General features: G+C 46.1%; 1 protein-coding gene across 3 annotated transcripts; it reads right to left on the bottom strand.

Moving 5' to 3' along the window:
- Window positions 1–457: 457 nt before the first annotated feature.
- On the bottom strand, window positions 458–24,530 carry DPP8 (dipeptidyl peptidase 8). Of its 3 annotated transcripts, none has more exons than XR_014697029.1 (20): window positions 24,444–24,530; window positions 22,898–23,167; window positions 21,831–21,943; window positions 20,709–20,882; window positions 19,642–19,810; window positions 18,301–18,411; window positions 17,797–17,925; window positions 15,793–15,854; window positions 14,685–14,785; window positions 13,385–13,562; window positions 11,937–12,096; window positions 10,415–10,494; window positions 9,436–9,588; window positions 6,401–6,536; window positions 5,500–5,645; window positions 5,079–5,225; window positions 4,231–4,367; window positions 2,215–2,357; window positions 1,394–1,505; window positions 458–823 (listed from the first exon to the last, which is right to left on the bottom strand). XR_014697029.1 is itself a non-coding variant. In XM_084532834.1 (20 exons), the coding sequence occupies exons 2-20, from the start codon at window positions 23,154–23,156 to the stop codon at window positions 701–703; spliced, it is 2,649 nt and encodes an 882-aa protein (XP_084388960.1). In that variant the 5' UTR covers window positions 23,157–23,167; window positions 24,444–24,530; the 3' UTR covers window positions 458–700. The 3 variants fall into 3 exon arrangements, 2 of the variants coding, with proteins under 2 accessions (XP_084388960.1, XP_084388961.1); XM_084532834.1 differs by having other exon boundaries at window positions 4,215–4,367; XM_084532835.1 differs by lacking the exon at window positions 4,231–4,367.
- Window positions 24,531–25,385: the final 855 nt, after the last annotated feature.

The raw sequence follows: 25,385 nt of genomic DNA, 5'->3' as shown, positions 1-25,385 counted from the left end.
TATCAAGCTGCTGAAAAGAAAAAAAAATAAAAGGGCAGGATTTATCCTGGGGAGAGAAGAAATAATTGAAAAGAACATGGCATCAACTCAACTGAATCCAAAATTTAAAATATTTAGGAAGCAGTTAAAAGTGTTTTTTTTTTTTTAAAAAACAACTGGCATCTAGACAGGAGATGTGTCTAACTTGTGACTGACTTCTCAGAAGTGAGACACATCCCCCTCGTGAAGCATAAAAACTATATGATAACATTTAAAATGTAATTTAAGTTGTAACCATCCAGGTGAATTTCTGCTGCGTAGTACACCTTCTAGTATTATGTAATAAGATACCTAGGAACACACTGTAAAAATACATCAATTAGATCAGAATGCTTTTAAAATGTGAAGTTCTGGTGCTGTAGAAGTATGTTATTTTCAGTTTCAGCTCCTCCCCCAAGAGAACACCCATGGTACTGCATTACACCACAGACATTTGATTTTATTTACATCTTAAGCTTTAAAGTTATTAGGCCACCGTCCTTTAATTTCCTGTATGGCACCAAATTTACTTTAAAAAAAAAGTGTCTCCGTGTGTGTGTGTGTGTGTGTGTGTGTACACATGGCAGGCACCAAAATGCAGTGTTCCATCCTATTTTCTCTAGTTTCCTGCATCTCCTCATTCAGTAAAGCAGCCAGTTGAGCAGAGTTCTGCAGAGGTCAGTTACATCGCCTTCAGGGCAGCAATGTGGGAGCCCAGATTCTCCTGCAGGTAATACAGTAGGTGGAGTTCATAGTGCTCTCCCGACTCGGGTACCCTTATACTGTGTCTCTCCTGAGGGTAGATCTAAAATATAAAATAGAGTCATGAGTATCCACAAAGGTTTCGGGCCCCAGAGACAGGTTCAAAACGTGCATGTAAACTCCCTGCACTAGCTACTAGCTCTGTGTGCACTCGAGCTAATACATTTCCTTCTTCCATTGCCTGAACCTGGAGACAACCCGTTGCACCCTGTAATGCAGCTAGTACTTAGCTGGAGGCGATCAGCATGGCTGAACAGAGGCAGATCCTGTTCAGAGCCATCATGTAAATCAGCATGCTTCCAGTTCTGCAGCACAGCGTAAGATAACCTGGGCTGCATCTGCACAGAACCAGCAGGGTTTAATTAAATACATAAACCTGCTCCACGCTGCACAAACACTGCTGTACTGCTTCCAAACTGCAGAGCTCCTTGGGAGCAGCCTTAACTGCTCATTTGCCTAATAATGTTTTGGTTTACTCATAAAGTTTCCCACTTAAAAAAAAATAAATAAAATTGAGTTTTATCCTAGAATTCCAAGCTGCCATGTTACAAGCTGGAATTTTGTACTCCTCAAAGACAGCCATAACATTTTCACATCTTGGTTCCAGCCTTACCTGTAAGTCATACGGTTTCCCAGCTCTCACTAAAAAGCTGAGCAAAATACTAGTGTGTGCAAAGTGAACATTCTCATCCAAGAACCCATGTAGCAGCAGCAAACGGTTTGGTCTGAGAAAAGCAAGAAACAAACATTTCTAAATAGTATCCCAGAATCTGCCAGTCATTCACAGTCCACAAACACCCCTCCAAAAACACTCGACAGTAAAAACATTAGCATTGAAGAGTGACTTCGCTATTGTGAATCGCTCTGAATGGACCAGCAGCTGGTCCCAAATCATTCCTTTCCTCCTCTACAAGTTCTTCCTGCATATGCACATCATGGTCAGACCTTTCATCTGCACATCATTATTTTCAGAAGCATTTCCTAGCTTGGACAACACAATGGCTTAACACTTGCTCAGAATCACTGCTGGTTTTCAGCTCTTTGGCCAGAAAGCCCATGATCTCAGCCTGCTCTGCAGACAACACCGTGCTGATACAGACTGAGAGCATGCAGAAAGCATCCTGATTGACTGTTTTTTGTCTAGCTTAACTCAACTCTGAAGTGCTAATCATATAATTGGGGATGTGTTTGTCATTTCTTTAGACATAAAAGATGGTCTTTAATTACAGCTAGAATAAAAGGGCTTACTTGGAATAGTCTGTAATTATGCAAATGTTCATTCAAGTCTATTAAGTTTATTAGTGCTGTTTTTGTTTTAATACTAGCATTTATGATTCCAGGATTTAATTGCCAAGAAAAGGGAGATAAATACATGTCTGTGGGGCCTGAACTTTCCTGACAGGAATAGAAAGGAAAAGCCAGAAGCAAACTTACTCAGAAGGAAACTTCTCAGCTTGCATGGCCACCGAACCTAGGTAATATCCCTGCTCGTTGTGATCCGGGTGGCCCATGTAGCGCTCTGTGTAACCAGTGTCATAGAAAATCCACAGCGTGACGGGTGCTCCGGCAACAGCAACCTGCAAATGCAACTTTTATTTATATATATATATATATACATATGTCAATATATATATATATGAGCAGAGTTCAACTACAGACTGCGTGTACTGAAAATCAGGCAGCTGCTGAAAACCAGAAAGATCCTACAGACAAATCAGAAGCAACACTAAAGATACCACCTGCAAGTCCTGCTGGAGGTAAGTGGATTTTGTTCAAAATGCAGTGTTCTGCTGTGGGTCACAGAACCTTCATTTACATAAATGTCTAACAGAAATTGGCATTGAAAGCTCCCCAGGACTCAGCATTTCCCCTTGGATACCTACCACAAGCTTGCAGAGAGGCTTGTGAAAAAAGACCAGCCAAAAACAAACCAAAGACTCTTCCTTGGTCAGGTATTTTTTAAAGTAATAATTCAAAGATTTTCCATGACTTTAGAAAAATAATGATTAAACCTCCCAGGAATATTGAGGTTGGACTTGCACAAAGCAAGAAGACCCCCAAAGAACAAAATACGTCCTGAGGCAATATTCAGCTCTTAGCACATCGCTGCCTCCAACATTTGCCCACCAACAGCCTGACCATTTGCTATAGTGGTCTCAAGTCATGTAATCACAAGCACCTCTTTCTGGCACCTCTCCCCACTGCCAGGTTGCCCTGTGCAGCACACTGCTACAAATTTGATCTGGGAATAGGTCAGACCGGAGGAGGAAGAGACGGTGGTGTTGTTTTTCAGCAGGATTGTTTCCCTTGGTTGGTTCACAGCACAAAGAGCTCAGCTGGCACAAAGCAGGCAACAGCTGAGACTATATGAGGCACCTTCAGCACGTGACCTCAGGTTGGTGGAGCTACACCAGCACAGTTATTGCAAGCTCGACAGTCAATCAGTTTAAAGAAAGCTCTTTTATGCAGTTCTAGAGGGAATATCCTTCTGCATTCAGCTGAACGGGGCAAACTGTTGTTCCTCCTCACCCCAGCTCACAAGAACAAACTCTCGGAGTAAAACTGATCTACTTGAACTACTCCACACTCCTCTTACATGCCTGGTTTTCTGGACACGAGTGTGCTCTGCCCAAAAGACCCTGCCTGCATCAATGTGGATAGCCTCACAGACAACACAGCACCTTCCTGTCAGGTCAGGATTATGTCTGGCTCATCTGGAGAGCTGCGGGAAGCAAGCAGGCAGAGTGATGGTGCAGTCACACCACGCTCCCCTGAGGATGAAGGCTGCAAACTTGTGTGGAGAGGTGGGAAAGAGCAGCACAAATATCATTTGCTGATTTAAGACATCTCTATTCGTGTTATACAGGCTGCCCAGGTATCACTGTCTCTGTTTGAAAAGCTGAATCACACAGCTCTCCCAGTACAGACCCAATGTGCGTGCCAGTCCCAAACACCTCTCAGAGCCCAGCAGTGACAGCATGTTTACAGAGGGAGAGCATCTCATCCCCACACTCCAGACAGAAACACAAGAGCAGAAAACTGAAGAGACAACCTAAGATCACAGAACAACTTATAACAGCTCTCACAGTACCCAATGAATGCTGGTTTAAAAAGGCGCTGTGGCTTGCTAGCAAGCACTAGCTTTAAAGAGTGAATAGATTCTCAGATCTGTTGTCTGAGAAATATAAAAAGGATAACCAAAGCCTGGAAGCCTAATTAGAAATACTGTGGAAGGAATGTATACCGGAAAAGCAACTTTCATCTGAACTCACTCAACTAGAAGATTCTTGAAGGAAACACGCAGAGCACTGTGTCCCCACTTGTCTAGAGCTAGCTCAAAAATCTTTGTGCTGTGAACACCTGAGGGAAGTCACACGATTAAAGGAAAAATTCTGTCTGCACCACCAGAAGAAGTACTCAATGTACGAACATACCCTGAAGATATCTGACCTCTGCATTAAAGCCATAAGAGAGAGGTAGCCTCCGTAGGACCAGCCATGAATGCCAACACGGTCCAAATCAATAAAGTCATACTGGGATGCTAAGTACTGCAGCCCTTCCACTTGGTCATCGATTTCAATTTGTCCCTGGGAAGGGAGAGAAAAGGTAAGTTGTTAGTTCCAGACAAAAGTTAAATTCTCAGGATTCCCAAAGGCTGCACAGCACCCGTCCAGACACCAGCACTCCATTGCACTGGGCATGTTACAGAAAGACGACCCCTTTCCTAAGACAATAAATACATGCTAAGCTACCTAGTAACTATATTTTTCTTTTTTTTACCTCCTTACCTATGGACAAGGAAGATTTCTCAGTGTTTTTACTTTTTGCTGTACAAAGGCAAGGCAGAATTCCAGCTCCAGGCATGAAAATGCTCTTCCCCACAGCGAGAGCCTGGCACAGGCTGTCCCTGCCAGTACACATGGCCAAACATTTTTCCCCTTTCCAGCCTGACACAGGAACTGCTCTGAGTTGTAACCCATGCTATGGAAGAAACTATCCTGCATCGTGAGAGCAAAGCATTTCTGCTCAGAGCATCAGAGATCCCCTTACAAATCACACTCCCTGACACCTGACAAGCTTGCAAGCTCAAAACTTGACACTACACTTTCCACACCGAGCGTCTTTCCTCCCTCACATCCACTCCACTCGACTACAAGTGGTTTCCCACCCAAACTTAGGCAGTGTTACACAAGCGATGCTGGGCATCTGTGCCAAACTGGTGCTTCAGTTCAGATAAAAACAGCACTCAAACCTGTCTCTGGTTGAAAACGAAGAACCTGATTCGGAGCTGCACTTACCATTTTGTATTTAAAGGCTCCCTCAAACTTCAGTCCTCGGTGGCAGGATCCCCGGTTATCAATGACAACAACAACGTAGCCTAAAGAGGCCAAGGTGTTCAAACGGAAATATTTGATTCCTTTAAACCGGTTGTTCACTAGCTGTACCTAGAATAGAAGAACAATGATATAAGCATTCATGTAAAGAAATTCAGAGGATACCTACTAAGCCAATTTCGTAGCAGACCACAAGCAAAGAGAGGGAATCCTACAGCAGGGATCTTGAAAGATTTACACTGTAAAAATGTGTAAAACATTTACAGTAAATAAAATCTGAAATTGGCTTAGTAGGCTATCCCCAGCACAGAGCAGGAGCTGTGCACACAGGAGAGCTGGGAATGAAGTGATCCAGGCCAACCCACTGCCCACAGACTGCACTCACCTGAGGCCCTCCGTAGATGAAAAGCACAGTGGGGTACTTCTTTCCAGGCTGCAGATTGTGAGGTTTGTACATCATCCCGTAGAGTGTAAACCCCGTGGAGCTCTCAAAGGAGAACACTTCTGGGGGAATGTAATCAGGTAGAGGGCCTGCCATGGGAAGGAACAAAGCCTGGATTAACAGGGAATGGATGAATAATGCAGCTCTGCTCCAGCCCTGCCCCAACACCACTCCTGGTGCATCCCAGATAACGCAGCTCTCCCGTGCTTCCAATGGATGTGGCTGGGACAAGGCAGAGATTGGGAATGCCCAGGCCCTAGAAGAGCTTTCTCAGCCCTGTCACGTTCCCATTCCTGTTTAGGATTCGCTGCATTAATACACTCCATTTAGGATTCGCTGCATTAATACATGGAAAGCACAGGATTTGGTCTATGCCTCAGGGAAGGAAAGATGAAAAGTAACAGAATCACAGTGGAAAAATAAAAGCCTAAGAGCCAGCTCGCAAAGACATGAGCAGACTGCAGCATGGAACTATTTAAGGAGTGAGTGGCCCTCCCCAGAGGCCCAGAAGCATGCTCAATAACGCACATTTAGTAAAAGAGTAAATAAACTCACTTAAACCCACCCCTGCTAATGATAAAACTTGCTTTCTAATCTTTCTACTGGCTCTGGCAATAGGAACTTAATAATTTCCACTCTGAATTCCTTCACAGCCAATTTATACCCATTTGTTTCCAAGTCACTCCTTTAAGAACTTCATCTAAGAACTTCTCACACGAGCATGAGCTTCACAGAGAAGCCAAGAGTTACCCACAAGAAGCAAAGCCAAAATGAGCATATTCTGGGAAATGTTTCGCTCTGTGATCCTGGTTGCCCTTTGGCAGTTCCTTAACAAAGCTGTTACCTGCTGAATCTAAAATGGTAGCCCAGAACTCCTTTGTCCTGTGAGCTGCATCATCTTCAGGTCCTGTCAGCCGGTAAAGTGACACACAGTGTGGGTTCTTCTGGTTGCTGTACTTGGTGATGAACATGTCACAATCCTAGAGAGAAAAAGAACATTATTGTGAATTCCTCAGTATAAGCAAAAGGGATAAGTTCTTTCTGCATTTTGATCTTTCAGATGTTTAGAAACCAAATCAACCCAGGAAGTCTGGGCTCTTTGGTGATAAGAGCAGATAGGCTCTGAGAATCACAGAATCACAGAATCACAGAATTTTCTAGGTTGGAAGAGACCTCAAGGTCATCGAGTCCAACCTCCAACCTAACGCTAACAGCCCTCCACTAAACCATATCCCTAAGCTCTACATCTAAGCGTCTTTTGAAGACTTCCAGGGATGGTGACTCCACCACTTCCCTGGGCAGCCTGTTCCAATGCCTCACAACCCTTTCTGTAAAGAAGTTCTTCCTAACATCTAGCCTAAAACTCCCCTGGCTCAACTTAAGCCCATTCCCCCTCGTCCTGTCACCAGGCACGTGGGAGAACAGGCCAACCCCCACCTCTCTACAGCCTCCTTTAAGGTATCTGTAAAGAGCAATAAGGTCACCCCTGAGCCTCCTCTTCTCCAGGCTGAACAAGCCCAGCTCCCTCAGCCGCTCCTCGTAGGACTTGTTCTCCAGGCCCCTCACCAGCTTCGTCGCCCTTCTCTGCACCCGCTCAAGCACCTCGATGTCCTTCTTGTAGCGAGGGGCCCAAAACTGAACACAGTACTCGAGGTGCGGCCTCACCAGAGCTGAGTACAGGGGGACGATCACCTCCCTAGCCCTGCTGGTCACGCTGTTCCTAATACAAGCCAGGATGCCGTTGGCCTTCTTGGCCACCTGAGCACACTGCTGGCTCATATTCAGCCGACTGTCCACCATCACTCCCAGGTCCTTCTCTGCCTGGCAGCTTTCCAACCATTCCTCTCCCAGCCTGTAGCTCTGCTTGGGGTTATTGCGCCCCAGGTGCAGGACCCGGCACTTGGCCTTGTTAAACTTCATGCAGTTGACCTCAGCCCATCGGTGCAGCCTATCCAGATCCTCCTGCAGAGCTTTCCTACCCTCAAGCAGATCGACACACGCACCTAACTTGGTGTCATCTGCGAACTTACTGAGGGTGCACTCGATGCCCTCGTCCAGATCATCGATGAAGATATTAAAGAGGACCGGCCCCAGCACCGAGCCCTGGGGGACGCCACTAGTGACTGGCCTCCAACTGGACTTGGCTCCATTCACCACGACTCTTTGGGCCCGGCTATCCAGCCAGTTTCTAACCCAACGAAGCGTGCGCCAGTCCAAGCCAAGAGCAGCCAGTTTCTTGAGGAGAATGCTGTGGGAGACGGTGTCAAAAGCCTTGCTGAAGTCAAGGTAGACCACATCCACAGCCTTTCCCTCATCCACCCAGCGCGTCACTCTGTCATAGAAGGAGATCAGGTTCGTCAGGCATGACCTGCCTTTCATAAAGCCATGCTGACTGGGCCTGATCGCCTGCTTCCCCTTCAAGTGCTGCATGATGACTCTCAGGAGGATCTGCTCCATGAGCTTTCCTGGCACTGAGGTCAAACTGACAGGCCTGTAGTTTCCTGGGTCTGCCCTCCGGCCCTTCTTGTAGATGGGCGTCACGTTTGCTAGCCGCCAGTCGATTGGGACCTCCCCCGATAGCCAGGACTGTTGATAAATGATGGACAGCGGCTTGGCCAGCTCCTCTGCCAGTTCCCTCAGTACCCTTGGGTGGATCCCATCTGGCCCCATCGACTTGTGCACATCTAAGTGCCGTAGTAGGTCACCAACCAGTTCTTCATGGATAATGAGGGCCACATCCTGCTCCCCATCCCCTTCCACCAGCTCAGGGTACTGGGTATCCAGAGAACATCCGGTATTGCCGCTAAAGACTGAGGCAAAGAAGGCATTGAGCACCTCCGCCTTTTCCTCATCTCTTGTAACTAAGTTTCCCCCCGCATCCAGTAAAGGATGGAGATTCTCCTTAGTCCTCCTTTTTGTGTTGATGTATTTATAGAAACGTTTTTTGTTATCTTTAACGGCAGTAGCCAGATTGAGCTCCAGATGAGCTTTGGCCTTCCTAATTTTGTCCCTGCACAGCCTCGCTACTTCTTTAAAGTCCTCCTTAGTGGCCTGCCCACTTTTCCAAAGCTTATAAACCCTCTTTTTCCTCCTAAGATCAAGCCACAATTCTCTGTTGAGCCAGGCCGGTCTTCTTCCCCGCCAGCTCGTCTTTGGGCACGTGGGAACAGACCGTTCCTGCGCCATTAAGACTTCCCTCTTGAAGAGCGCCCAGCCTTCCTGGACCCCTCTGCCCTTCAGAACCGCCTCCCAAGGGACTCCACCAACCAATGTCCTGAGCAGCTCAAAGTCAGCCCTCCGAAAGTCCAATACAGCGGTTTTACTGGTCCCCTTCCTGGCCTCGCCAAGAATAGTGAACTCCACCATTGCGTGGTCACTCTGCCCTAGACAGCTCCCGACGATCACGTCCTCCACCAGTCCTTCTCTGTTCGCGAAGAGAAGGTCTAGCGGGGCACCTCCCCTGGTAGGCTCACTAACCAGCTGCGTCAGGAAGCTATCTTCCACGCTCTCCAGAAACCTCCTAGACTGCTTTCTCAGGGCTGTGTTGTGCTTCCAGGATATGTCAGGGAAGTTGAAGTCCCCCACGAGTACAAGAGCTGATGATTTTGCAACCTCTGTCAGCTGCCTGTAGAATTCCTCATCCGTCTCCTCATCCTGGTTCGGCGGTCTATAGCAGACCCCGACCAGGACACAATCTGAGAAGCTACAATCCTCAGCTGGATTCGGATACTAACATCCCAAAATCCAGAGAACACCTGCAAAATCAACAGTGGCATTTAAATACAAGCTTGTCCATTGATTGATGAAGGACCAGGTTGGTTGAGAAAGCAGGACACACAGCCAGCCCTGCCTACCCAGGGCCTCACAAACGAATGGTACCTGGCTGACACAGCAGGCATGAGAGTAACCACGCTCTGTCAGCCGCTTCACTTCTCCAGGATTCTCGTAGTTAACGACGTACAAGTGATGCTCCAAGGGCGAGTCTTTTGTGCCTTGAAAATACACCAGTTTTTTGGCTTCGTCTACATAGATCTGTCAAAACCAAAACAACACATCCCTCAATACTGAGTTCTTGAAAGAAAAGCCCAGGTCTTCTATCCCCATTGAGTCTTCTCCCCACCGCTTCCATAATTTGGAGTTATAGTCCAGCAAATTGTAAAGAACAAGCCAAACGACTGTTCTAGCTGTCCTGAACTCTGCCAGTTACAAACATCTGTTGCCCCTTCTTTCTGAGCAGACAACAGAACAGATTCAAAGGCAGCTCTACTTGCACACTTTGTCCTCTAGCCCCATTTCCAACTACCATTTAGAAAGGATTTTATCACAGACCTTTACAAACTCCGTATCAATCCAACAGTCCTCCTTGAGCTGCTGTTTCATTCAAATGGTCATAAAATTTGGCCAACTTAGAGCTAGAAGAGCAGCAGTTTGGGAGCATTCCCTACCTCCTTGTCCAGAGGCTACATGGTACACAAACATTGTGCATTCTGGCTAAGGAGAGACATGGCTAATAGATTTATTCTGACCCCTCCAACAGGTATCTCCTGGCTCCAGGACAGCAGCTGGACATCATCACAACATTTTGGTTCTCATGGAACACATGGAATTTCCTCGGTAATGCTTTAAAGTATTTTTGCTTCCTTCTCTTTAAGGCTTAAACTTAGAGGGAAAAACTTGTTAGGAAGATAAACATCTAATGTTGCCTGTGATGCTCTCCTTTACTGCCAAAAAGGAGCAGAGCCTTGCTAATGCAACATGTACTTATCTGTGAGGTCCCTGAGACCATTTCTCTGCACTGCTGTCCTCCAGCACATGTGTGTTGCTTGCAAGATATCATACAGCAAGAGCAGATACTTACATTTGACCCATGTCTCCCAAGCACTTCCCATTCCCCACTAGTAATGGCTATCTCCTCTTTGATGGGGCACTTGAAGTCACCTGCAAAAACCAAACAAACAAAAAAAAACAACACATACAGAGATTTTACATACCACACAGTCACAATATTTTTTCTTTCCAAACTTTTTTGCTACACTGAACCCAAGAGAATGTGGCTTTACAGAAGACCCACACCTCTGCCAGCTCCTGAGACAAGTGTTAGGGCTCGTACATTTTGCACTCTGAACTACGTATCAGAGGATTCACAGGTGCTCTCAACCTGAGGCCTGGGCTAGGTTGCTTCTTGCTTATTTATTTAAAACATTTTGTCATTTGCACAGAAATGAGGTTTTATCCTGAAAAAGTTGGAAAGTGAGTCTCAGGTGTCAAAAGTGGAGACTTTTGCTTTGGGGTGGGAAGCAGCTCTGCTTTTATAAGATGGCTTCATTTCCCTTGGAATGAGGGAGATTTAGCAAGAAAAAGAAGTTGTATACATTCACAGAAATCTAATGAACCCAATATAATGCTTTCTGGAAAGAAACAACAACACAACTGCATACAACTAGGACCTCTCGTAAAATAAGGTGTATTTTTTCTGCATGCAGAGCTCAGCAAGTGCCTTCAACACACAACAAGTAAATTAAGTATCACAGCATGAAACTGTAAATGAAAGAACACATACTGTGGAAAAAACATTCCAGGAGCTTTGCACACAGTTATACCATGTATTTGAGCAAGGCCAAACTTTGACTGCAGCTTGGAAGCACATGGTCCTCGAATTTTTTTGCTTGAAATTACTCTTCCTCAATTTCCACTTGCAACAGCTGCCAGTAATTTTCTCCTACTAACATCTCTGTCTATACAGCAATACCATGATTGTTTTTAAGAGCAGATAGGAATTCTCTGAATAGTTGTCATATCATAGGTTTTGCTGCCAAGCACATATGTTCATTTTAAAGGGACTAACAAGTGGGCCCCCTCAGACAGGGAGGCCCTCTATGGACCCTTTTGCAATATGTTCAAACTGTTCTTTGTCAGCCTCTCTGCTACAATCTGCTTGTAAAGGCTGACAGGGACTGTGTTGGTTTTACTTCCAAACACAACTCTTGAACCAATGTGTATCTACCGGATACATTGGACCCTGCACAGAGAAAGCCACGTTATTGCTGTAATGATTAACCTACAGCACTGAGCAAACAAACAACCCCACCACTGTCAACTAAGTAAGCTGAGGGCATTTTACACCATCACGGCTCATTTCGTATCTGATTTTGTGAAACTTTTCCCTGTAGTCAACAAGGAAGAATCAAGGTTGAAGCTAAGGCACGCTGAATACAGAACAACCCCTGTACAATTTCAAGTGGAATGACTGTACAGCAAAGTGCTTTCTGGGGCAACAAGAGGAGTTTCCAACGAGACAATGATTCCTGCCACCTGGAAAGACATTCATTTCCCCACTAGCCAGCAGCAAACACCCGGTGAAAGAGAATAATTTCACTTACTTGGAGCAGGGAGACCTCCAGATGACCGCTTATACTTGCTCTCCTTCAAAACCGAGGTGACTTTGTATAGGTGCCGGAATCCTGTTTTACATTCAGAAGCAAAAATGAACTCTATCTCGTCTTCATGGGTTTGAGGGAAAACATAGAAGATATCATGGATCTGGGGAGACAGAACAGTGGACTGGTGTTATCAGCAGGAGGCTGGCACTGAAGTCGAATCTAAGTTCCTCTGACACAGCTCACACTAGGAGGTTGTGGCACTCTGTCCCTTACTGGGAGACCTAAAAATGCTTATGAGTTGGGGGTGTCTGCAAACAACAGCCACATGCTGCACAGATCCTGGCTCATCTAATTCTAAATGCTGACCACAGAAGGAATTGAGTAAGTTTTTATGCACCTGCCTTTCTGGCTCAGATACAGAGATGGGTCCAGGTCTGCAGACAGCATATGAGAGCCACCCAAAGATGCCAGAACTCAGTGGCCTCCTCTGTCCAGTGCTATCTAGAAACCCAGAAGGGAAGGGTTATTTAGAGAAAGATGAGCTGTCATCATCTTCCCACTCATGAAGATGCCAGCTCTTCCATCAGGGGACAATCTTTTGAGGAATTCAGAAGCATTTATCTGCACGGTACGAGGTGTCAGTAAAAAACAAGTCCAGCCAGTAAAGATAATGGAGACAGGACAACTCACTGCACCATCCTGAAACCACGTACACTACTACTAAAAATAAAATAATATTATAGACGGTACTTAGAGTATAGAGACCAATCACTGGAAGGCTTTGTGACCGTGCTCTCTGCTGGAAGGTGCAACTACACCCCAGTGACTGCAGCTCTCAGGCTGTCCTGCACCCTGGGGCACCTCCAACAGGATGTTGCTTTAGAGACACTGATTTTAACCTGCAGAACTGTGAGCAGCACTCCTTCAAAGTGTTAGCCTAGCACGCCAGCATCCGCTGTCACACAGCGTCACCCTACAACACACCTCCAAGAGCATTACACAGGAATCTATTTCACCAGAATGTACGTGGTCAAGGAGGGTTTTCAGTGATTATTAACAGACTTTTGAGACTTGTTCCCCAAATATCGCCTGGAAACATCTTCACTGGTTGAAGAATACTTCACCTGCTGGGACTGCTGCTGGTGAACAACTGCACAAATGAGCTGGAGGGTGTCGGTGGGTAAAGGGGCTGCCTGGAACATCAGAGTCCTGGGCTCTGTTCCTAGCTCTCTGATCACCAAGCAGCCTCAAGCAAAGCAGCTCTACTTTCACACCCCAGATCTTTTTGTTCTCTCTACATTGTGAGTTCTTTACAGCAGGAAGAGGCACAGAACTTGCACAACAGGAATAGTCTCCTAGGCAGCACAGCAACACCAACATCGCTCAAGTGTTACTGATAGGGTCTTGAACAACAAGCTGTCAGGCAGTGCTAAAGTTGAAATTCTTACATTTATCCAGATGTCTGTTGTTTCTTCATAAATTATGAAAGGCGTAACAGAATCTGGTACGGTATCGATGAGTTTCTGTCTCTCCATTGCATCATCTTCTACTGGGATGAATAATGCAGGAGGGATCAAGACTATCTGAAGTCGAGTTTGGGAGCGATCCAGTAAGATGGACCAGACACTGTTGAGGAGACAGATATTAGAGAAAATAACATGCAACCATGAGTGTTAGACAGATCTGAAAAACCTCAAAATACACCTATTACCACTAAGCATCTCAGGGGAGTCAAGAATGTTCAATTCCAGATTAAGCAAAAAAGCCACATGTAAAATCTCACCCACGAAAACAAACCTCTTCAATAACTTAGGAACCTATTTCACTTCATTTCAATATTGCATAAGCACTGCAGGTTGAAAAGTTTAATTAATTCTATTCCCCCAGAATTGGATTGTGCTTTAAGGGAGAAAGAGAAAAAAAAAATCAGAGGGACTAATGAAGCAGAAAAAAATTAACTGATGTTCCAGGATACTTGTGAAAATATTAATTTAAATCTATACCTGGCGGAGAACACTGGCAGGCTGACCCTGCCAAATGAACTGGCAGGAGACCCTGCCATGCTTCTGACTTTACATGTAGCTCTAAAAATAATCCTGCAAAAAGCAAGACAATGGAGTAAATGTGTCCCTTCACTTCTTCCACGTTTGAAAAAGAAAAAAAAAAAACACGAAAAGGTGAAAGTCAGCTTTAGATTCAAGAGCTGGAGAAGTGCACTTCCAGAGAAGCTTCTGGTGAGTTAGAGACACTGTACTACATCATCTACAGGGTTAAAAATGACATGCAAATGTAAGTAGCACTTACAGCAGGTTTTCTGATCAGTAAGCCTGGTCAGCAAGGATGGTCCAGTGGTTAGGGTGCTAGCCTAGGGCCTGGGGGACCTGGGCTCATTTCTCTCCTCAGCCACAGACTTCCTGAGCGACTATGGCAAGTCACTTAGCCTCTCTGGGCCTCAGTTCCCCATCTGTAAAATGGGGATAATAGCACTGCACTCTCTCTCACAGGGATGCTGAGAGGACACACACATCAAAGGCCGTGAGTGCCCAATGCCAAAGCAGTAGGGCCAGGTACCAGGGAAAGACAACGGGGACTGTTTGGGTTTGGGAAAAATCACCCCCTTCACACAAACACGTTTATAGCAATGCAAAAATGAAAGCAGGCTTAAGCTTGGAGACAGGGACCACTACATTCTGCTTCTAACTGTGTTGCCCCAAACCCTCTAAGCAGAGACAGGATTAACATACGCACTATTTTCCTTCTGGCGTCCACCCAGCTCTAGCAATGTACTCTACTCCTTCAAAGAGGATCTCGAAGGGCTGAACTAGCTCTTTATCCACAACATCTGCAATCTGTTGACAAAGCAGCAATTCAGTGACACTGAGATGAACCCGCACAACCAGTTTTCATGCACAATGAGAGCCTGGACACAGAAGACTTCTTCTGTGCAGCTCACTCCATTCAGATTGTTCAGCCTTTTCAACACAGGGGCTTCACCCCATCTGTAGCCAGACACCAGAGCAGCCAGAGCTAAGACTTGAGAAATCTGGATTCTGCTCACAAATCCATCATTTGTCTTGGACAAGTCACTTGAACAATCAGTTTCCCCGTGTAAAATACAAAGGAAGGGAGGAGGGGATTTGTACCGGGCTGTTTTGTAAGGTGTTTTCACTGAGTTTTTGAACATCCTGCATAGCATCCAGTTATCAATGTGGGTCTAAATCATGATGGGCAGTTCTGCAGTCTGTCCTTGTTGGGACGAGGCACTGGTACCCCACAGGACCTGATGGCTTTCCCTGATGTTGCTGGCTGATGTCAGCATTGCTACCCCAGCAGGTCAGTGGTGATGGCTGAAGTAGCTGAGTAGAGGATCCCAACAATGCATGGCTGTTACTGTGTCTGTTTGATAAGATTATTAATTTCCCAGCTGTCTGGAGATCTTGGACTGGGCTATGGAAATTTCTGTGTTTGTTAAAAAATCCTGGAGTGAAACGAAAGTTCATCGCTCACATGTTCGTGCTTTTATAAGGTGATATATTCTCTCTGCAATCAAATTTTCCCCGTATCTGCAGCCAATAAGGAGATCTGTCACACAAGAAAGTCTAACCGTCCTCACCTAAAACATTCTGCTCTGCAGCCAAGTTCATAAACCAATGGTGGGGAAGAAAAGGACAGCCTTGAGAAATACAGCTGTACACAGACACCAAGTATCTGCAGAGGAACAAGCCACGTGCACTGCCTCCAGAGAAGCCATTAAGCTAACACAACAAAGAAAGTTTACTTATACTGAAATGAATTTTACCAAAAAGATCCACAGAAATAGGATTTATTTAAAAAACAAGCAGAACATGGAACTTACTCTTCCTTCTGCATTGATTGTCACTTCAGATATCTTGAAGGTGACCTTTGGATTTGCTGTACCTATAAAAACAGATGTTAGCAGTCAGGCACCAATTTAATAGGATAGACTTGAACTGATGGATTATCGTGGCGTTATTCATACTGAAATGGAACAGGGAAAGAGCACAATGCTCTTTGATCAAACAGCCTACTTGCATACACGAGAGAGAGCAAAGAATCAGGCATGGAAAAAAAAGAGACTGCAGACATGAAGCAGACTCAGTGATGTAGTTCTGCAAGCAGATCTGATCAAGAGCCATGCTACTGTCACAGTCTTCCCTCCCACAGTCAAAGGATGCACATACTAGCTGGAAGTAAATGCACAGGAGCAATCAGGGTATCAAAGCAAGCTTTGGATTATTTTGGTTGTTATTGTTCAATAGAAAGCAGTGTGCAAAAAGTGATCCAATGCTACTGAGCGTCTTAAAAAAAAAAAAAAGCAACTCATTCTGGAACCAAAGACTTTCTTTCTGCATTCTTATAAATCTATTGCCATGACTAGCAAAGTTAAGATTAAAAAAAAAAAACTACTTATCTGTATTGAACACTGAAAACCCAACTACCTCTCTCCAGAAAGCCTGCCCAAAGCAGCTGTACAGCACCTGAAGTGCAAAAGGCTGGGACCTGGTCTGCAGCAAATGTGAAGAATAAAGAAAAAAGCTGCTGCCAGTCAATCCACAAGAAGCCATATGTGGTCACTTCCACGTACTCTGAGCATTCTCAGTGCTACTGCAAGGTACTCCCACTTCATCGACCCAGTTCTACACACAAACTGATGCACTGAGGTGAAGTGATTTGCTTTGGGCCACAGCGTTGTCCTATTTAAGTACTTATCTTCCCTCTGGTAAGATGCTGACTCAAGTTTTGCCCTCGTAACAACGTGCAGAACAGTGCTATGGCCCCTGTGGCTCAGATTGGAAACTGAAGCCAGAGATTAAAACTTTAATTGTTTTAAAAGCATTTAGGCTTTGGTTGTCCAATTTTCCTAAACTGCTGAGACTCAACGCTGAATAAAACTCTGACGAAACACCCTCAGAAATCTAGGTGTACACTAGCACTGAGAAAACACGAGCAACCATCTCTTGCTTCCCAGGCTGACACAGCCTTTCTCGTTCCTCAAAACAAGTGGTAAATCAGGATCATAAACAGAAAACTTTTACCAGTGGATCAGGGAATCTACAAGACCTGAAGCTACATGTAATTCTGCAGCTGGGGATGGTCAGTGGTCACTATGCCCTGCTGACACAGCAGTGAAAGCTCAGAAGAGCAAAGGTCAGGCTGTTCAAACCGGCCCTATACACCTGACACATGGCAGTGAGGTGGCCCTCAGCAGGGCCGCACGGGTTTCACTTGTCCACTTCCAGCAGCACTCCACCTGCTCTTCTTTATGCCTGCCTTCACTCCTTTATTGTTGAGGCTTTCATATCATTTACTGTTTGAAAATATGACAGGGTGTTTTTTTCTGGCAGGCTGCAAGCACGCAGAATTTTCAAAGCCCAACAGCAATCGCAGAGGTCAGAGCACTTCAAAACTTGAGCTACCAGGGCACCAGCTTACCAGCAGCTAAACAGAAACCCTCCCCTCCAAAAAAACAAAGCAGTATCATTTTGCAGCTATTCCCTCAGAGACACAAGGCTGTAACGAGAAACAACTTCTCTGTGCCAGGATCTGAGAGAGCAGCTCCAAAATAGCGATGATCAGGTAGGGTTTCTGCCAGCTCCTGCAAGACCTGGACTCAGAGCTCTTAGTAACCACACAGCTGGAAAACCAGCACAGCCACCAGTGACTAAGCTAACCTCCACAGCAGCAGTTTTTCCAAATTTCCACCACTTGGACACTCATTTAAGGACTATACAACATGTCTCTAGCCCCCTGCTCTAAGCTAGGAGAGTCCCTGGCCTAAGGCACCTGGAATAAAATGTGCATCTCCTAGAACAGCCACACAAGGTCATCAGGCTCTCACCAGTTTTGGGGTACCGGAAGGAATCTGTTCTTCTTGTCTCCAACATTGGTGATGTGACGTGAATAATTTCCACCTCTGACTCATCGTTTTCTTCATAAAGAATTTGAAGAACTTTACCCCCATTCAGTGCTGCAAATGAATTAAGATTTCCTGGTCAGAGCAGATCTCGTAATTGGTACTGCAGAAACCAGCATTCTCCCAACAGAAAAATCAGGTGGGAAGGATGAAGAGAAGTCTGTGATTCATGCTTCACTAAGCAAAACACCCCAAGACTCTCACAACTCTTATCACTATCGTGAGAAGGAAAGGCTCTTTCTCCAGTAACTCGTGCAAACGAGGCTCCTGTACCACACCCACCATCACAGATACTCCTAACTCCTTTTGAACTATAAGATTCCTATCCTGGATAAAGACAAGTGACAGAAAAATGAACTCTGCCCTGGACAGCACAGCTTGGGGGCCACTACTTCTGCCTGTCAGACACACAGGATCCAACACACTTACTTGGCTGTGCCTTTGGGCTCCACCAGTAGCCAGTGTATCTGTCAAACTCCTCCTGCAGCACAAAAGTAGCCACGCCAGCAGATTTTGGATCCTCCTCAACATTGGCCAGTTCTAAAAAAAGACACAGAAGAATTAGTTCATGATGTACTGCAGAATCAAACCAGTTCTGCGTTATCCCAAACATGGCCCAAGTTCAACCCCTGGGGAACAATTACATGATAATAAATCTGGCTTCTCAGCAGATTTGCTTTCTGCTTCCACCCTGCTCTGTTGATTTATTTGGGAAAGATCTAATCCTCTCTGACACTGCAGCTTCTTTTAGGAAAGGAAAGCCATCTCCCCTCCTTACTCCTACTCAATTAGTCTCTCAGTTTTCCATGTACTCATCCAAGAGAGAACACATTCTACCTGAGCTCACAACTTTTAAGAAAATCAAAGAAGAAAAAAACCAACTGACACTGAGAACACCAACATTCAGAAAAACAAAATTATCAGCACTTCATTCACTGTACAGACCAAAAGTAACACACTTACATAACATCTCAACATGATGACATATCCATAGGGCTTCAATATTTTTCCTGTTACCCTGGAGGTAACTTAGCAGCGCTCCATAAATAATTATCATCTGAGAAGGAGTCATTGCTACGGTTTATTTTTAATGTACTTACATAATATTTTAATATCTAACATTTAAATAAGCTAAAGCATTATTATGAAGTGTTAGAAATTTTAATTTAGCTAAAAATTAAATGATATAGTTTAAATACATGAAGTGTGATTAAATTGCAAAACACAATGGATTTTTAGGCATTGGTTTATTCACAATTTTCCACTTTCCTTCCTCCAGGATACGTGTCTAAAAGGGAGTTGGAGAAGGTTAGGAAGCAAAGACCTAAGTTACTGAGTCTGAGGGCACCAGCAGAAGGCACAGTGCTATTCATAAACTGTCTATATTGTTTCTAAAAAGCCTGACTTCACTGACAGAAACTTTCCTCCAGTTCTAATCCACCCACAGCTCCTTCACACAAAAAAAGACTGTTCCAGTATTATAAAAAAAAAAAAAAAGCAGCATTTCAGGAGAACAGCCCTTCCATATGTATTCAACAAATAACTCATTTTGACAGATTCTGGTTTTCCTAGTTCCACAGGGAAAAGAACCATCCTACAATATTTGCCATGGAAGAAACATGTAGAACATGACAAATAATCAAATCCCACGTGAAGTGGATGGTGGCCGTTCCCTCAGATTTCAGAAGAACCCCAGGTGCCATTGCTTAATTCAGCATAGCAAGAACAAGTGCAGAGGAGGTACAGAGATTTTAATTCAGGATTCATTACCATTGTGCACAAACGTTAGCCTCCTCTCTTCTCTGGTTTCTATATTAGATATCCAGATGTCATTGCTGTGGATAAAGGCAATCCAATTTGGATCAGCTGGACAAAGCTTGGGATCCATCCGGATATTCGGACAACTGGTCTCTACCAGAATGGGTCTTAAAGGCTGTTGCTGTTTGAAAGAGGAAAAAGAGAATAATAAGCAATTAAAAACAAACAAACAAAAAAAACATACAGGAACTGAACTGGATTATCAGGTCTCTAAGATCACAGCAGTGTGGATGCTGACTTCAGATACAGAGGTTTACACGAGAGCAATCCGTTTTCAACGCAGGGAAATGCTATGCAGATATTTTTTAGGGATAAATGTGCTTCTATCATGGTTGCACAGATCCCACCAGGATCTCTTTCACCAGTGCTGAGGATTAAAAAAAAATAAAATAAAAAGTTCACACAAATCAGACAGATCAGAAATCTGAATCAGAAATCTGAACAGCACCCTAAAAACAGACAGGTAGGGCATATAATAATCTGGTGCTCCAAAAACAACTCCAGATACAGAAAATTCCACCTGACAGAGTCAGACAGACAACAAGCATTTGTTATAATATGAAATGGTTTCGGCTTTGAAGCCCGTCTTCAGCACATGCAAAGAGTAAAGCCTGGCTGTTCCAAACGTTATATGGCCAAATCTTCTAACACAGCACTGACTGCTGAGCAGTGACCTCTAAACCACAGCTAGTGAAGAAAAGTTGCCTCTGACGTGACTTCTCACTACGTGAAAGAGCACAAAGTATCCCAACCATTGTGTTGCCTTTTATTGGCACTCCTACTTACAAAAAAAATCAGCGAAATCTGGTGTCATGCCTTGCCACCACAGCTTATAACATTTCTTATTAATTCTCCATCTATGTTTCTACAACCATGGAAATGCACCCCTAAGGGGGATTTCTCCATGTCTCAACTGTTGTCAAGGCTACTTGCACAGCAAGAACTCATGCTCATGATCTTTGCTTCTAGTTTAAAGGATAGAAGTACTGTGGTAGAACAAGAGAGCTGAGTAAACTCACAGTGAATCCATGAGGACCTCCGTCCTTTACGTGATAAATTCCACTCCCAGCCTGAAACAGAAAGGTGCCGCTTTCTCGGTGGTAATCATAGGAGGCAATCCCGACGGTGCCAATTCGCTTCCTCTCTCGAAGCAACTCCTCCTCACGAGAGTACATCCCATAGTCCAGGATGGCCTGAATACGGGCAGAGAAGCACAATCAACACCCCTGCTCTGCATTCCTTACTATACTGACAGAGCATCTCGGCATGCCAAGCTTCCAGGACCAGATGGCTGTGCAGACACCCTCCTCCTCCTCCAGAATCCTGCTGGCAGCCAGGAGCCCACTCCTGCTTCTGCCTCTGCCATCAGCACTCGTAGGTGCAGGCCATAACTCGATCCCACACATCTGTGAACCCGAGAGCCACTTCTCCCTTAGCGCGACTGGCACTATTTCCAACGCACGCTGGTTTGAGAAAGATCAGGCTGAAGGCCTGTTATTTCTAGAACAAGTAGGACGGTCTCTGCTAACTTTTGCAAAGATACACAGTGACTGGTCGGGTGGGAGGAGAGCACAGCATGAATTTTATGGCTGGCTGGCAGCCTCAGGAAAAAGCACGGGGAAACAACACACCTAATTCCACGCGGGGTTTGTCCCGCCTCCTCCAACCTGCCACGGTGCATGGGGGACCAGTGCAGGCTTGCTTTGCACAGAGGTGAGAAGGGGACACGCGTCCCAGAGAGTGGGAAAGAGATCCTCTGCTTCAGCATGAGTCACGGAGCCACTGACAGATCCTCAGGGGGACTCATCACTTCCCCCTGCAAGACAGCGATTATCGGAGACTACAGGCTCCTTCCGCAGTCCCCAGGATCTCACAGCAGAGAATCTGGTGCAAATTAGCACTTGCAATCTCTGCTGGCAAAGGAGAAATCAAGCAGCACACACATTTTTTCATGATGCACAAAGGCTGCAGCTCCAAAGCCTGATGAGAAAGCCGGGCTTGTTTTCGAGATGGCTGCAGAGTTAGCCAAGTACAAGGAGAACCTTCAAAGATTTCAGACCATAATGATGGCTTACGGGTGCAACCTCAAAGCCTGCCTACTTGCTATGCGGCTAAAGAGCAAGAAAGAAATCAGGACCCACCGGAAAAAGATCCAGGAGAGGCTTCCAGGAAAGCAACAGGACGGCAGCTTTGTTTATGGTTTTGGGAATTTCAGAGTAGAAGAGCGTGTTCTCCCTGTTCTCCCCAGACATGGCTATAGTCGAAGTGAGAAGAAAAAAAAATAAATATATTAGCTTTCTGATAATAATCCAAACACTCTCATAAGATGCTCAGGAACAGTTTCGCAGGTCCTGCCTACCAGAGGAAGTACTGACAGTCTCTGCACTGCAGCCTCGCACCAGGAATTCCCTGTTTCACAGAAAGGTAAATCACAAAGAAGGAAGAGAACAAGGAACTATCCCTACACTTACCACATGCTGCCTGAAGCATATCTCCTTCTTGGAGGTCTTATTTTATAAGCTTTTAAATTCAAGAAGATCCATTCTGCTCTTTCCCTTGGCTGAAACGCCGCACAATGCAGCTTGTGTTTCAAAGATAATGCATCTTTAGGAAGGTTTGAATGTCTCTTTCCTGCTCATCTCCCTCAGTGCTGTTCAGATTTCTGATAACTCCTGCCAGGGCATGTGGGGATCAGCCCAGAGGGAGCCAGACATGCACTGAGGAAGGCCAAGCCTAACCTTCAGCTCAGGAAGCCAGAGCTCATCCCAGGGGGATTAGCCCTGCCAGCCTTAGCCCATCACCTTCAACGTGCTTGAACTCAACTTTATTTAAAGATTACGACCCCCATTCTCTGAAAAATGGAACAGAGATGAATCAGCAGCTTTGTGACAGCACATCTAGAATCTAAACCACAAATCAGAGCTAAAACAACTAGCCTAAGCAGCAAGCAATGGGGCTAGAACACGGTTCTGGCTTCCAGTCCTTTGTTCTAGCCATTGCTTCTTACCCAGACTCAGATTTTCGTGGACTTATGTTCAGCTAGTGCAGCTTTTAATACAAGCACTCCTCTACCACAGGACCTGCTCCAAGAAGTTTGCTCACAGTGCCATTTACAGTGCCAAATCAGTTCAAGCACAGCTGAAGTCAAACCCCAACAGCCTCTGCAGTGACAGTTTAGTCAAGACACAGGCTGTCCCAGCAAGCTTACCCAGATAGTAGATCCTATCAGAATGAGGTCCTTCAGGATCATTTTTCTTAACAAACGTGAAGTCGTGCGGGGCTTTTGCCATCATATACCCATGATACTTCCGCGTATCCGTGAGCAGTTTCCTGAGCTGGCTCCAGGAATGTCTCTCTACATAGTAAGGTTCCAGTTTTGGCTGTTCCTCTCTCTGCTCCTGCTCCTCACGGCCCGCAGTTTCAAAGATTTCAAGGCCCGGCTGTTCAGTTTCCATGGCTGCTGCCATGTTGCATGGTTCTGGAAGAAAAAAAAAATACTGGAGGTTGAGCATTGCCTTTCAGCTAATGATCACTTCAGATTCCCAAATCACAGTGCAACAAAAAAGGCTGCCATCACTTAGCCTTTCAGAACGAGACTAATGACTCCACAGACCCACACAGATTTATTGCTGTTTGCCTTTTTCCCCCACCATATATCAATTATGTTCATGAAGAACAGGGACAAGAAGCTACTCGGAGGAAACATCATTAGCAGCTGATTTGGAACCACTTGGCCATACCCAACAGGCCTGGGCAACCATTACTCCCCTATAATTTCTTGGGTTTGTGTTTCTTTCCTTTCAAACTAATCTCTGAAGGGTCTGCAACGTCCATCACTATTATATCATCCCAGGCATGTGATTATAAATGCTGTATGGATGAGACCCTTCCAGAAGCGTCAGGCAACACCAGAAGGTGACACAGGGAAAAGAATATTTTGGAAAACGATTTATCTGCAGCACAAGTGCTACCCTCCTGAACAGGTTAAGTTACCAGATATTTCTTCCTGCGGTTAGCTGGGTTTTATCTGAGACAAAACAGCCCAGAAGTCCTGCAACAGGAACTGAAATCTTCCTACTGCAAATCCCAGATCTGAGCGCAAACCTAAAAGGATCCCAGCTACAAACTCCCACCACATAATTCATTACCAGAGGTAATGAATTCCCTCCAAGGTGTGAGGATCGTCAACCCTCAAGTCCTTTTTCTGTATATAAAGTGGAAAGGCTGCACGCCTGCTTGGCACGCTGCTCGGGCACAGGCAGAGCCTGCCAAAAACACTAATGGGAAATAGATGGAGCAGGATGTGTCCACCCTGCACACAGGGGCTGGCTCAGCACAGCCACCTGGGGTACAGCTCCCTGCAGGCCCAGCTCCTCCTGGGGCTCTGCACAGCAGCAGAGAAACCTCTTATAGGAGGAGTGAGGGCGTGTAGGCTCGGATCAAGCCCCTTTTAACACACAGAGGGCTAAAAGAACAGCAGGGCAAGGCTCAGCCCAAGGCTTGGCCCCACTCTGCAAACGCACAGCAGGCATTTCCCTCACCCCCTTTGCCAAACACGAAGGGAGCAGCATTTCAGCCACCTCTGCGTAAAATTAATCACAATTTCAGGCACCCGGCAGCAGGCCCAGCGCCCCGGATCCAGCAGGGGGGGAGAGGATTTCAGAGGGGACCCCTCAGCACAACCCCGACACCGGGACGCCCCCCACCCAAACCCCAATCCCCACAGCCCCCCCTCCACCCCCGGCCCCACTCACGGCGCTGCCCGGCGGCGATGCGGCCCCGCCGCTGCCTCTTCCGCTTCCTCCAGCACGGGGCCGGGCCGGGCCGGGCCGGGCCGGGCTGGGCTGCACCGGGCCGGGCCCAACCGGGCGCCCTCCGCCGGCCTGGAGGAAGCGGAGCCGGGAGGAGCTGGGGAGCTGTGGGCGCCGCCTGCCGGGTTTGTGACAGGCCTGGGCGTGAGGCTGGGTGTGCAAGAGCTCCGCGTACAACGCTAGGTGTGTAACAACCCAGTGAGTGACAGCGGGGTGTGCAACAGCCCCCTGTGTAATGGCAGGGTGTGCAACAGCTTCATGCGTGGTGCTCGGGAGTTCAACAGCCTCGTGTGTAACGCTGGGTGTGCAACAGCCCTGTGCACAAAACTGGGGTGTGCAACAGCCCTGTGAGTGACATCAGGGTGTGCAATACCCCATGTGTGATGCTAGGGTGTGCAACAACCCTGTGGACAATCCCAGGGCATGCAACTACTGTGTGTTCAACGCTGGGGTGTGCAACAACACCGTGAGTGATGTTGGGGTGTGCAACAACCCCATGCACAACACTGGGGCTGACACACGCGTTGAGCCCAAAGCACCCTTAGGCTGCAGCACAGATAGATAACATAAATTTATCTATTATACACCAGATATAGAATATAAATTTGCTTTCCCCCGTAAAGCAGAGCCGCTGCTCTGTAGGTGCATGTCCCTCTGACCGCCACCAAGGCCCTGTCGCTGCAGATGACCCCCCCGGGCAGTTTGTCCTGGTGCCGCACAGTTTTGGGGTTTCTCGGCGGGATCAGCGCCCCCAAACGGGGCACAGTGCAGCAGGACCCCCACACCCCACAGCGATTACACCCCAATTCCCACAGCCAGCCTCTCTCCCAACCCAACCACAGGCAGCTCCGTGAGACGAAGCCGAGCCCCGACACATCAAAACAC

Source organism: Aythya ferina, assembly GCF_964211825.1.
Source record: "Aythya ferina genome assembly, chromosome: 11".
NCBI lineage: Eukaryota > Metazoa > Chordata > Aves > Anseriformes > Anatidae > Aythya > Aythya ferina.
This window is presented reverse-complemented; position numbering and strand designations above follow the sequence as displayed.